Source organism: Camelus dromedarius, chromosome 11 (genome assembly GCF_036321535.1).
Source record: "Camelus dromedarius isolate mCamDro1 chromosome 11, mCamDro1.pat, whole genome shotgun sequence".
Taxonomy (NCBI): Eukaryota; Metazoa; Chordata; class Mammalia; order Artiodactyla; family Camelidae; genus Camelus; species Camelus dromedarius.
The window spans coordinates 53791814-53805623 of NC_087446.1; the positions used below are offsets into that span (position 1 = coordinate 53791814).

General features: G+C 57.0%; 1 protein-coding gene across 1 annotated transcript; it reads left to right on the forward strand.

Moving 5' to 3' along the window:
- Positions 1–2953: 2953 nt before the first annotated feature.
- LOC105097191 (aquaporin-5) lies at positions 2954–7155 on the forward strand. The gene is made up of 4 exons (XM_031462601.2): positions 2954–3960; positions 5031–5195; positions 5578–5661; positions 6450–7155. The coding sequence occupies exons 1-4, from the start codon at positions 3238–3240 to the stop codon at positions 6633–6635; spliced, it is 1158 nt and encodes a 385-aa protein (XP_031318461.1). The 5' UTR covers positions 2954–3237; the 3' UTR covers positions 6636–7155.
- The last annotated feature ends 6655 nt before the right edge of the window (positions 7156–13810 follow it).

The following is a 13810-nucleotide window of genomic DNA, read 5'->3' on the forward strand; positions in this document are numbered from 1 at the left end:
GCCAGGCCACCATCTCCCTGTCCCCATTCCTGCCCCTCCCATCTCTTCTCAACCCAGTGGCAGAGGCCTCGTGTCAAAACTTTGTCAACATACAGCAGTCTCCTACTCAGTGTCTCCCTCATTCTCTTGAGTGAATCCTGCTGTCATTTTCGGTGATACACAAGGTCTGCCCACCTCCACCACCTCTCTGTCCTCACTTGCTCCCTCTGCTCCTACAACACAGGCTGCTCCCTCTGCCTGGAATGTTCTTACCCCCACCCCCACCCCCACCCCATACCTGCATAGTTCTTTCCCTCTCCTCTTCAAGTCTTTGCTCAGATGTCACCACAATAAGACCTACACGGACACCCATTTCAAATTTCAAAGACCCTCCCCTCCTACCCTTATATGCCCCGTCCCCCTTGACATACTCAATTTTTCCACAACACTTAACCAGATTCTATTGTACCATATAATTTCCATATGTCATTGTTTAGTGTTTGTCTCTCTCCTTTCACTAGAATTTTAGCTCCACAAGGAGGCGTCTGCTAGCTCATGGATATCTCCCCAGTGCCTAGAACAGTGCCTGGGACATAGTAAGTGCTCCATAAATCTTTGTGGAAAGAATGAATCAATGAGTGACTCTTCCCCAACCCTGGGGATAAGTGGAGTCCTGGCAGCATCACCTGCTGCCAATTACCTTGTCATTTCTACCTCCAGCCCTCAAATGTTTCCAGGGAATCCAGGGGGCCCACTATCAGGAGAGGAGGAAGGCCCCCACCACGAGTGATTCTAACTCTCCCTGCCACATATGGGGCGATCCATCTCCCAGCCCAGAGGGGTCCCAGGAAAGCATTCCTCTAGGGCTGATAGAGGAGGGTCCCAGTGCTCAAGGCAAAGATAATTTCAGCATCTAGGTGCTCTTGTGACAACCTGGGGACAGAGTGACTCTGACGGTTAGAGAAAGGTGGAAGGGTCTCAAGCTCAGGCTTAGGAAATGTAACCAGTTGCCCACATCTGAGCAACCTTAACAGGTAGGGACTCCTTCAGCCACATCAGACTGACAAAACTGTGGGTCCCATCTCAGGTCATTGGGCAAGGTAGAACCTCTGAGTCTGGTTTTCCTCACAGGCAGCTGGGAATTTAATCACACAGTGGAGGCCAAAGCTCTTTGCTGGTGGTAAAGGACTGGGCTCAAATCCTCAAGTAGGAGCTTCCCCTGGTGGCACTGTTGAGTCCTTCCCACTCCAAGAGATGGAGTTTGAGATCTGCAGATTCACAATGACAGTGCCTGAAGAGAGAGGATGAAAACGAAGGTTGGAAGGGTGCAGACTGGAGGCAGGTTCAGCAGAGAAGGGACTTGGCCCCCGAGGGCCTCTGGGGTCAACAGGGTCATTGTTCCAGTCTGCAACAGTCTGCACCAGCCTCAGAAGAAGATCCTGAATATAGCAGCCATGCTCTGCCACAGGCAGGGCCTCAGGACCCATGGCAGAAGGACAGAGAGACCTCCTGCCTTAAGAAGAGAGATCTAGGGGTGGAGTTGCTCCACGAGGAAACCCAGAGCCCAGCAGGAACAATAGCGAGGTTTTTTCCATCCGTTTTCTTCTGTTTTCTTTGGCTGTTAGCTGTCATGGAGCCCAGAGCCCGTTCCTCCAGGTCCCTGGCTTTCCTCCGGGCCCCTCCCCTCAGCCTGACAGAGGAGCACCTGTTCTCTCCCTCTGCTGCACCCTCTCACTTTGCTCCATACAGAGCCCTAGGGGGCTTTTAAAATTACAGTCACAACATGAAGAAACTTTACTGAGCTTTACTCTAAATGCTTCCCCAAAACATGTCACAGCATGGTGGCGGGGTCTTTAGTGCAGCTCCACTCCACTTGAGTGCAGATCCTGGGAGTGGTTCCCTGACTCCTCTTCCAAGCCTTAGAGGGCCTCCAGCCTCATTCCTCACATGCCTAACCTGGGGGTGGGAAGAGGGAGGGGTGGGAGAGCAGCTGGGAGATCAGAGGGAAGGGGCAAGAGTGGGGAGGGGGCACAGGACTAGAAGAAAGTGTCACCCAGGCTGGGGGTGGGAAGACTTGGCTTTGGGGGAACTGAAAAAAGACAACATGTAAAAGAAGCAGACATGGAAAATGAGGGAGAGATGCACAGAAAGTCACAGAGATTGAGACAGGGAAAGGTGAAACAGAGAGTGGATAGAAACTGAGAGATGAATAGAGAGGTTGAGACAGAGTTAAGGCTAAGGCTGTAACAACAGAGAAATTGAAAAGGGGTTGGGGGGAGGCCTGAGAAGGAGACTGAAATGAGAGAGGAAGAGAGAGAGAGAAAGAGAGGAAGAAGGGCAGGGAGACTGAAGAGAGAGACAAAAGACTGAAAAAGAGAGGCAGACAGGGTTTGGAGAAAGAGACTGAAGGAGAGAGGGGAGAGGCAGATTTCAAAAGGGAGAAAAAATCAAGACTGAGTGAAGATTTGAAGGAAGAGGAGACTAAGGAGCAAGAGAAGGAAAACCTGAGATACAGAGAGGGGAGTGGGCTCTGGCAGGAGGGCGGGAGAGACCAACACTGGCACGGGAAGTCGGAGTGCTCTTGCCCCCTCTCCGCGCCCCACACCGACCCCCACGTCGTGGGGCCTCTTCCCTGACCCAAGACAAAACCGAATCCGGTATGTCCCCTCCAGTCCTATGAACCTCCTTCAGGGACTCGCTGGGATTCTCCAAGAAGGCTATTCTCCTGGAGAAGCAGGGACGGCTGCTGCGGAGGAGTGGGCGCCTCTCGGGGTCCACCGCCTCCTCCCAGGACTGCCCGGGGCTGCCCGGCGTCGAGGACTGCCGAGCTGGGGGCAGGCTGGCACGGGGCCCACTTTCCCCAAAACGCCCCCGCCGCAAGCGGGGAGGCCTGCCAGTGCCCTGCCGGGAGAGGCCGACGACGGCCGGACCGCCCCGAACCGCCCTGCCCGGTCACCCGCCCCCGCCACCGGCCGGCAAGGAGCTGAGTGGAGGTGGCGCTGTCCACAGGGAAGCACATCATTCCAGCCCTGCCGGGGGTGAGGTCGGGTCAGGATGCCCGGGTCGCAGGAGGAAAAGGAGGAGCTGGATCCAGGGCCCGAACAGAAGAAAAGGGAAGACCACTGCCGGAGATAAAGGCCCAGCGGAGGCAGCCTCCCAGAGGTCAGTAGGACGCGAGAGTCCAGACCCAGCCGAGTCTCCCGGGGAGCCCAGCAGAGACAGCGCAGAGGAGAGCGCGGGAGACGCCCAGAGCGCACAATGCGCGGGTCCCAGGCCGCCGGGCCGATCTACACCGCTGGCCGGGTCACGTGGCCCGAGCCGACGTGCCGCTGCCCGGGCGGAGGGGCGCGCTGGGTCCGGGTCAGCTGCGAGCCCGGGGCGGCCGAGAAGTTCCCACTCTGGGAGCCGCGCTGGCCCCCAAGCGCGGGAGCCGCCCACTGCCCGCCCGCCTCGCCGAAGGACGCCCGCCCTCTATATAGCACGCCCCCGCAGGGCTCGAGCCAGGCCGCTTGCCGCGACGTGGGCGCCGGAGAGCACAGCAAGCCTGAGTGCCAGCCCCCCGCCCCCAGCGCCGCCGCCCCGACGGGTGTCCCCTGCTGCGGCCGCGAAGGCCAGACCATGAAGAAGGAGGTGTTCTCCTCTGCCTTCCTCAAGGCTGTGTTCGCCGAGTTCCTGGCTACCCTCATCTTCGTCTTCTGCGGCCTCGCCTCGGCCCTCTCGTGGCCGTCGGCGCTGCCCAGCGTCCTACAAATCTCCGTGGCCTTTGGCCTGGCCATAGGCACCCTGGTCCAGGCCCTGGGCCCCGTGAGCGGTGCCCACATCAACCCTGCCATCACACTGGCCCTCCTAGTGGGCAACCAGATCTCCTTGCTCCGGGCTGTCTTCTACGTGGTGGCCCAGCTGGTGGGCGCCATTGCCGGGGCCGGCATCCTCTATGGGCTGGCACCGAGCAATGCCCGGGGCAATCTGGCCGTCAACTCGGTGAGTGCCCGCGCGGCTGGGGGTGGGGCAGGGACCCTGGGGTGGGCTCCAGACCTGGCCCCCAAACCCCATCTGCAGAATGGGTGCCACAGAGTGGGCCACTGCACACTCGCCAGAAAGGCCATAGCCTCCTAAGGCCAGGAAGATGAATCTCCGATGTGGTGTGTGCTCCTCAGCCCACTGCTCTGGTTGATACCCACCTCTTCTGCCTGCTCCCCTCATGCTGCCATATCCCAGCTTCTCTCCTGCTGCCTGCTGCCCCTCTTTTCTGCAGAAAATGTCTGTCTCTTCTGTCTTACCTCTGAGTTCTTCCATCCTCTTGAGTGCCTCACTGCTCCCCTCAGGGGAGTGGTCTCATGGAACCATAGGTCTCTGATGGTTGTGATCCTGCCTTTAGTGACCACAGCCTCTCTGGGTCTCATTTTCTTATTCTCATTACATGGGAATGAGCATAACCCACCACAGCAGGAGCAGGGCGACTGCATTTAGAAACCATGATTGGGAACCCCCTAACGTGGTACCAGTGCCTATGGTCTCTGCTGAGTATTGTTTCCCACTCCTGGCCCCCTACTGCTTCCTCCTCCCGCTGCCCCAGATTCAGCACCCATGTCTCATGCAAACTGGGTTCATTAATCAAACACAGAGGAGGATTTTCTCAGCCATTGTCAAGCTGTGAGTCAGCCCCACCGGAGAGACGGGTTGAGGTTGGCACTGGCAATGGATCAGGCACGGGCGGGAGGCGGGCTTGGGGGTGCAATAGGCAAACTGGGCAGCTGCCCGCAGGAGGGAGGGTAAATGCCAGCTTACAGGGGTTGGGGACTGGGCAGAACCAGTGAAAGGCCTGTGTCCAGGAACAGCTCCCCTCACACTTGCTGTTGGGCCTGCGCTCCAAACTTTGCTCCCACTGTGAAGTATGTAGTCTCTTCGGCAAATGATCTCCCTGATGTGACAGGGCTTGCTTCCAGCAGCTTGGGCTCCGAGTGTCCCTGGAGATCAGAAGTCCTGTCCGCCCAACCTCTGGCCATAGAGCCAGCAGAAGGTGAGGTTCCTAACGCACCCTCCCCTTGCAGCTCAACAACAACATAACTCCGGGCCAGGCCGTGGTGGTGGAGCTGATTCTGACCTTCCAGCTGGCACTCTGCATCTTCTCCTCCACCGACACCCGCCGCACCAGCCCTGTGGGATCCCCGGCCCTGTCCATTGGTCTGTCCGTTGTACTGGGCCACCTTGTGGGGGTGAGCAGTACTGCCACTTGGCCCCTCAGGGCAAATAGTAGGCCCCTAGAGCAGCTCCTTCTGGACCGTGAGCCCCGCAGTTCAGGCCTGAAGTGGGGCTGCTGTACTCTGGCCCAGACTTGACCCCCTCAAACCTTCTCTAGTCTGAGGAAAGATGGAGTGAGTGGGAGTTGGCGTAGGGGCAGGAAACCAAGCCCAAGATTAGGACAGAGAGGAGAGGAGGGGTGCATAGGGACTTGTGGAGGGAGAGGTCACCAGTCTAGGAATTGGGAGATGAGTTGGAGACCTGGCTGAGCCCCTGATCTTCTGGTGGACCCTGGGAGAGTCCTGTGGGAGTGGACAAGCACAATGCCTTCCTCACCGCCTCCCTCTCTCTATCCAGATATACTTCACCGGCTGCTCCATGAATCCAGCCCGCTCTTTCGGTCCTGCAGTAATTATGAAGCGGTTCAGTCCCTTGCACTGGGTGAGTCTGGGTCCTCCCCTGGCTCCCTGGCAGTAGGGGCCTGGAGACCTGGCCATGGCAACTGACAGCTAATAGGACTTTCTGGATGCTGGAGCTTGGGGGTGGGCCCTGGGAGCAGTGGCTGGAGAGAGAAGGGGACATAGCAAGGGATGAGATGCAGCCAGAACAAGGGCAGGGGTAGGTTTACGTGGTAGGAGACCCTGGTTGTGGGGGTAGGGCCTTCGTGTGTCTGTTCTTCTAGGCGAGGGAAAGGGAATCTGTCCTTCTGTGTTGATCTCTGAGGACTTTGTTTTTATCCTTCTGGGGGCAGGGTCTGTGTCTGTCATCTCTGATGTTTTATTTATCTGTCCCTATTGAAGGGGTGGGGAGAGCCTTCCTGTGGGTCTGTCCTTCTGGACAAACTGTCACCTCCTTTGAGAGCTCATGGCTTCTCTCCAGTTTGTCTCTGTCCCTGAGTGCGAGAGATGTTCCGTTTGTCTCTCTGAGATTCTCCACGTCTATTCCCTCCGAAGGTTCATTTCTCTCTCTTTAGGGTGGGGTTGGTGGGGCCCTGTCCCTCTGGGGATCTGTCTGTATCCTTTGAGGATCTGGGTGTCTGTGGTCCATGTCCCTGTCATTGGGGAGTGGGGTTTCAGTCTGTCTGTCCCTGAAGTGGGAAGAAGTCTTTCCTTCTGGAAGTCTGTATGTCCATCTCCTCCGAGAGCCCATGGTTCTGTCCTCTGAAGGAGGGAGGGCTTGTTCTCTAAGGCCTGGGGCTCAGCCCCCTGACTCCGCGCTGTCTCTACCAGGTGTTCTGGGTGGGGCCCATCGTGGGGGCTATCCTGGCTGCCGTCCTCTACTTCTACCTGCTCTTCCCCAACTCCCTGAGCCTGACTGAGCGTGTGGCCATCGTCAAGGGCACGTATGAGCCCGAGGAGGACTGGGAGGAACATCAGGAGGAGCGGAAGAAGACCATGGAGCTGACTGCCCACTGACCAGCGTCACCTGGGGGCCAGCCTCTCAGCCCTGAATTGCAGGGGAAAAGGGAAAATATATGACAGCAAAGCTTCCTTTCCACATGGCTGGGTCCTCTGGGCTGGGGAGGAGGTGCTGACTCCCCAGGCTGCACAGTTAGAGTTGGGAGCAGAAATACATGACGGGACTCTTGGGGTGGGGGATGGGGTCTGGGGTCTGGTGGGAAGGGGTCTCTCTGGGACAGGGCAGTGAGATCAGAGCTCAGAGATCATGAATGCAGTGCCAAGCTGGCTGGCTGCCCCAGGGTCAGGCCAGGAAGGGGTGGCCAGTGGTCTGCATCCCTTCCCCTTCCGCCACCCTCCTCAAGAGCCAGGGGAATCCCAGCCACTGTGTCGGCAGAGGCTGACCCTCCCCAGAGCTTTTTAGGAGGGAAGCAGACTGGTTCATTAAATGCCGTTTTATTTATTTCTGCTCAAGGATGCATGGGGTAGGGCTGCTGGTGTTTGGGGTCGGGGCTTCCCAATAAACCACTGACATTCATGTTTGGCCTCATCGCTCCCCAGAAGCCTCCTCCTGGGACACTCTGGCTCATCACCTCTCCTCTTCATCACCCACACCCTCCTCCACAGTTTCCACAATCCTCTGTGAAGAGACAGGGAAGCTGAGGCTAGGAGAGGCTTAAAGAGCCATAGAGATGCGGTTGGGAGGAGAGAAAGAGACCAAAGGTAGAAGCAGAACTAGAGGTCAGGAAGGGGCGGTGGCCGCAGAGAAGGAAGGTCCTCAGCAAGTCGCCCTTCTGCTCACCCCTCCCTCCTCAGCTATGTCAAGTCCCTGCCACTTGAGGAGAACCTGGCACCAGTGCTAGGGTGTGCTGGGCAGGGTGGAGGAGAAGTGAACCGGCCAGCAGCCCCTTGAGATGCCAAGGAGGTGACCAGCCAAGTCTGTCATCAGGGAGGAGGCACAGTCCTGGACTCCCCTCTCTGCCCTGCTGTGTTCCAAAAACATGCCACGTTGGAGCCTGTGCTCAGAGGGAGAAGCCCCCTGCCCTCACCCCCACCCATAAGCCATTCCTGGCCCAACTCTTTTCAGGGGCTCCTCTCCCCCACCTCCACTGGCCAGGGTTCCCACCTTCTCTAGGCCTATAGCTCTGCCCTCATGACCTGACTGTCCCCCTGCCACTGACCCTCCTTAGGAAACCTCTTTAAACTCGCTGAGCCTCTGTCTCTTAAGCTGTAAAGTCAGGATAAAAACTGTTTCCCTCACAGGGTTGTTATGGGGTCAGATGAAAGTTGGGAGGGAGATTCCCAGGACTGCACTGCTCTCTGTGGGGAAGGGGTCAGATGGCAGCTCAGGACATATCAGACTTACAGAGTCTGGCTTGGAGGTCAAATCTGGCTGTGCGATTCAGGGTAACATAAACTCTCTGAGTTTTAATGACCTCTTCTATAAAGTGGGGGTGCTTGTACCCACTTCCTGGATTGTGGTGAGGATACAATAAGACAGTGGATGGAAGAGAAAAGCTTGTGCAAACATGGCCAGGTGCGCCAGAGCATGAGCTCAATTCGCTAGTTTGAGGGGAATCCAGCACGTACACATCTGGGACCTCAGCCACACCCCAGTTCTGGGACTCCCTCTCCTGAGAGTTTGAACTTGAGCTCCCCTTCTCCCTGGAGTGTGAGCCTCTCCATGTGGTTTTCATTTTTGTTTCAGAAGAGAAGGGGGCCAGTAGGGCCAGGAGATGGTCTGAGAAGGGGTGGGAGAAGCTATGGATGGTGGCTGGCAAGGGTCAGCCCCTCCGGGAGGGAGTGAGGAGGGGCAGACTCCCTAGAACTCCTGCAAACTTGAGTTCAGTGTCTGTAAATGGGAGCTGCAGCTGGCCCTGCCCTGTCCTGCCTGCCTCACGGCCCACTTACAGTTAACATCGAATGGCAGAACCTCAGGGCCCCAGTAAAGGGTCAGTTCCCCCAACCACTGCCTCCACCCCTGCCCCTACCCAAGAGCCTAGCGCAAGTGCCAGCTCTGACCAGCAGGGGGGGACCTCGTCCACCAAATCCACCGCTGCGGTGCTTCCTCTTCCCCAAGTCTCCAGTCTGGTCACCAGTCAGATGGGGGCGTGGAGGGTGGGGAGACAAGGGGAGTCTCTCAGGAGTGGGTCCCCTGGGACACCAAGAAGCAGCTACCCCTACTCCACCACACCCCTCTGTCTGGGAGTGGGTGCAGAAGAGAGGAGATCCTTTCCTCCTCTCCCCACTCCCCCTCTGCCCAGGGGCTGCCAGTTTTCACCAGGTAGGAGAGTGGACAAGGTGACATGATAGATGGAGGAGAACTATGGATTTAAGGACAGAGAACAGACAGATGGTTTGCTGTCTATATGGATGGACAGGAGGAGGAAGAGGGGTTGCTGGGAGGGTCAGCTCTCTCAGCCCCAATCTGAGCCTCAGCTTCCTCCTCCATCAGCTGTGGATGAGAGCATCAGACCTTCTCACCCTTCCACACACGACTCAGGTGAGGCACAGCCCTGACTGGAAGGCTAGCCTCTCCATCCAGCCCAGCAACTTGGTTCCTTTCTCGGACAGGCCCAAGGGGAGCATAATCCAATGAACGGTGGGTGTCTGGGGGACAGACTCTCAGGGTCGGGTGGGGCATCCAGTCCGAGGGAGGTACAGGCGGGCCGGAGGGCGAGGGTCTGCCTAGGGCTTGGGGCTGACCGGGTGCGGCAGTTGGGGCTGTTTGGCCAGCAGAGGGCGCCGTGCTCCCTGGTGTCGGATCCTCCCCGCGAGGCCCCGCTCCGGGCGGCAAAGACCTGCGCACACACGAGACCGCACTCGCTGAGCCCACTCTACACTGCCCTTAGGATAGACCCAGAGGGCTGCGTCTTCTCGGCATAGACTGCTCACTCCACGTGTGTGCAGAGCCTCATCATCTGTCCCCCATTCTCTCTCACGCGGCCCTGGGGACCAGACCTGGGTGTCTGGCTCCATGTGTTCCCAGAGAGGCACACGTATGTGTCACATCCAAGTACACACATGCTCAGTCACCCCTCTGACCCTCTGTTCCACTGAAGACAGAACTCAGGAAGAGCTTTGATCCTCTTGTAGGAGCCTTCCCCCCTCCCCCTCCGCCTGTGCCCAGAAGCTGCCAGTTTTCACCAGGTAGGAAGATGAACATGTGATGTGATGGAGAGATGGAGGAGGACTAGGGGTAAAGGCAGAGAGTAGACCAGGGGTTGGCTGTCTAGATGGATGGACAGGAGGAGGGGTTGCTGGGCGGATGGGCTCTCTCAGCCCCTTTCTGAGCCTCAGCTTCCTCTTTCCAGTTTTTGTGGGGATGGGTGAGGGGGTGCAAGGGAAATTACCTTGAATCCTTCCCTTTCTGTCATGTTTTTATTGTCCCTTCTCTTCTCTTCCAGTTCCCTCCTCCTTCCCCTCCTTCTTGCTCACCTACCTTCTCCAAGCACCAAGAGAGGACCCCAGTCAGAGCCCACATTGCCCATCAAATGTGGGGGCTCACACACACACACACACACACACCTCCCCACAGACACCCACCCCAGTCATTTGAGGAGCCCAGAGACAGACCTCTGGGAGGTTAAGAGCACACAGCCACCTGACAGGCAGCTGCAGGCAGCCAGATGTGGGGCTTGACAAAAGCCCTCGGAGCATGAGTGACCTCAAAGCATGCCTCTAGGGCCCAGGACTGGCTGGGTCTGGGGACATGCTGGCTGGAGCAGGAGCAAGTCCTGGCCAATGTCCACTTGCCCTCAGGGACTGAACAGCCTTGTCCCAGGCGGGCCTCAGGAGGCTCTGTTCTAGGCCAGCTGGAGACAAGGGCCGGCCCTGCACTTGTCCTGGACCCTTCCCAGCCCAGCACAGTCCTCGCAGCTGTCTCATAGAGTGGGGAGGAAGGTGGCAATCCTAATAACCAACATTTTCTGACTTGGAGACATTCTCCTGGGCGTCAGTACATTCACTCCTCCCAACACATGGGGAGGTGGGAATTATCATCTCCACCATAAATGGGGAAACTGAGGTCCCAGGCATCAAGCACTGGTCAGGGGTACAGAACGCATGGCAGTGTTCAAGCGCTTTCGCTTTATTGTAAAACAATAAAATCAAAGTTTCTCAAAAGATAGGCGTTAACTGCTATTTGGTGCCTGGTGTACTGGTGCAGAAACTGAGCTAGGTAGGATGTAGGAACTGGTAAGTGTCTGTCCCCAGGCCCTCTAAAGCTCTGTCTGAGGGCAAGGAAGGGGAGAGATGCCCTTGAGGTTCCCTGGGACAGCCGCTGGACAAGGAGTCCCCCTCACCCCCGTGCCAGGGAGGAATGTCACCCACACTGCCCCCACAGCCACATTCCTTCAATCTTGAGCATTTTCTGAAAAACTCCTTTAGAAAGCAAGCTTGGGAGTCTGCACTGGAACAGTGGAGGCACCGAAGAAACCAAAGCCAGAAGTAGCCACAGGCTTTACCCAAGACCAACTTCTCTATGAAGCTCGCCCCCACCCCACTGCTGGTGGGGAAAATCAGGGCTGGCTTCATAGAGGAATCAAACTTGAGCAAAGTGTTGAAAGAGAGACGAAGAGGAAAGGCATTCCAAACCCATGGTCTCTCCACTACTCTGCCATTACCCAGGCATGTTATAAAGAAGCAGCCAGGAGAGGGAGAAGTGAAAACCATAGATGTGGCTGAGACCGGCCAAGAGAGGGCCCCAGTCCCTCAAAAGGAGCTGAGAGCACAAGGAGGGGTCCCGACTCAGACACAAGAGAAGGGCTGCCTCTTTTCAGGGCCAGGGGGAAGCTGGGGAGGGCATAGGGCAGCCGCCCGCGAGCTTGTGGCTGGAGGGGAGATGGGAAGAAGTCTTGCCTGCTGGTTTCACTTTCTAGGTGGGTCAGGAGGCAAGTTGATCTGCTGGAAGAAAGCCAGAGCAAGTAGGGTACTTGAAGAGAGTGGGAAGGTTTGAAGCAGGGCTTAGAAGAATGGGGAGGGAGCTGCCTGGAGGCGTTACAAAGATTGCTGGCCAGAGCTGTGACCCCTGCTGAGGCCAGAAACTAGGGACTTGTCATGGCAGCAGTCTGCACGGCTGGGTGAGTTTCTCCAGCAACGCTCAGCAGCGCTGACAGGAGTAGAAGAGTATGGAGGAGAATGAGGATGGAGAGATGGGGGGGATGTTTGGTGCAGAGAATAGGGAGCTGGGACGGAGGGCACTGAGGTGAGATGCCAAGGAATCTGGCTGGAGTGGGTAGAGTGAAGCCAGGATGGCTGGGCAAACAGAAGGGGGAGAGGGGAGAGACTGGGGGAGGGATGTGACTGGGACTGAGATGGGAGACGGGCAGAGATGGACAGGATGGGCAGAGCTTGTGATCAGAGTTGGGACGTTTCACTTGAGGATTTCAGAAGACCCAGTCCCAGATGAGGACAGGTATAAGGCTGTAAGAATAGCCAGCTGAAATGTAGCAGATATGAAAGTCACCTGCCTCCAGGAGGTCAAGAAGCTTTTATTCACTCATTCATTCAACAAATATTTATGGAGCACCTACTACAGAAGTGAGCCAGTCCCTGTGTGAGGTGTTACATGTAGGGATGAGCAAAACTTGGTCCTACCCACAAAGGGGTCACCACCTCACTGGGGAGCCTAACACCATGGCAGCACCCAATGGTGGCCAGGTGTAGGGGGAGCACACAGAGGGGCCCTCACCCAGGAAAAGGGGAGGTAACATTAAAGCTGAGCCTTAGGAATAGATTAGGACTTACCCAAGCAAAGGACGTGGGAAGGGCTCTCCAGGGAGAGGAGAGCGCACCCTCCAAGGGGAGGCAAGCATGGAGTGTTCCAAAACCACTGGCCATTTGATGAGGCCAGAGGGTAAAGGACAAGGCAAGAAGTGGGGAGATGGGAGGTAGGGGGGGCAGGAACCCAGAGGACCTTGTAGGCCAGGCAGAGAGCTCACAGAAGGGACTGGAGGCTTTAAAGGGATTTCAGCAGGGAGCAGCAGGATCAGATTTGCATTTTAGAAAGATCACTCGGGCTGCAGTGTGGATAATTGATTGGAGCCAAGCGAGGGAGGAGACAGAGAAAATGGTTACAGGCTGCAGGGCAGCAGGGGTGGCAAGAAGAGGGCACAGTCAAGAAATATTTAGGATTCAAAATCAGTAGGACTGGATGCCTTCACTGGACGGGGGCAGGGGCCAAGGTCAGGGAGGCTTCCCAGGTGCCATCTACCAAGCCGGGGACAACAGGAGTGCCTTTGGCGGGCACAATAAGAGATGAGGATCTCAATGTGAGACAAGTCACATCTGGGAGCCTGAGGACACCAGGGGACATGCACTGGGCAGGGGGGTATGGCCAGGGGTGAGGTCTGGGCACCCAGATGTGGTTAAGAAGTGAAGACTGTATTTAACTGTTGGGCAGGTTCTTCTTAGGGAGGGAACACTTTTGTTTTAGAAAAAACCTTGATATGTTGCTGGGGGTTAAAAGGCAGAGCCTAGGGTGTGGGTAGCCTTAGGGCCAGCATAGCCACAAAAATGGTTAAGTTGCCCTGAGAAGGAGGAGAGCAGAGATGTAAGGGGAAAGTGCTGATTTGGGGTGGAGGGTGGGCTGGGGAGGCAGAAGAGGCAGGAGAAGTGGGTGAAGGGCTGGCAGAAACTCCCGGCTGGCGGGCAGCAGAGGTGACCACTGTCACCAATTAGCTGTAGAAGTAGACCCCGCTCCATCTGCCCACTCTGCACCTTTACAGGCTCACATCCTCAGTAAAGGTGACTCTGTTCACATCTGCCTCCAATGAGTGGGGTTTTAGGTGGGAATGAAGGTGAGAGCTTCTTTCACAGATAGCTTTATGGGGCACCCAATAGCGTGAGCCCATTTGGAGGCCAAGCCTGCAGGCCGATGGGGCCAGAACAGGAGCCCCGGGGAATGCACGGGGCCCTCTGAAGCAGGCCTTGGTCTTGGGGAGCTGGGTGATCTTGCTCTGTCTAAGCAGACACCGGGGATGGGAGCGCCCTGGAATCCCATGCCCACCCACAGCCCTCAGGCTGGGCCTCTGCCTGCAGCAGTTAGGCTTGTCCAGATTGGAAAACTCCTGGAAGTTTCCAGCTCCATGCCCTGGGATGGCCCCCCTCCTCTGGCTGTCAGGTGAGCTTAGGGTGGAGCAGACATGTGAGCACCACCCCTCATGCCACCCACTCGCCTCCCACCCACCCAG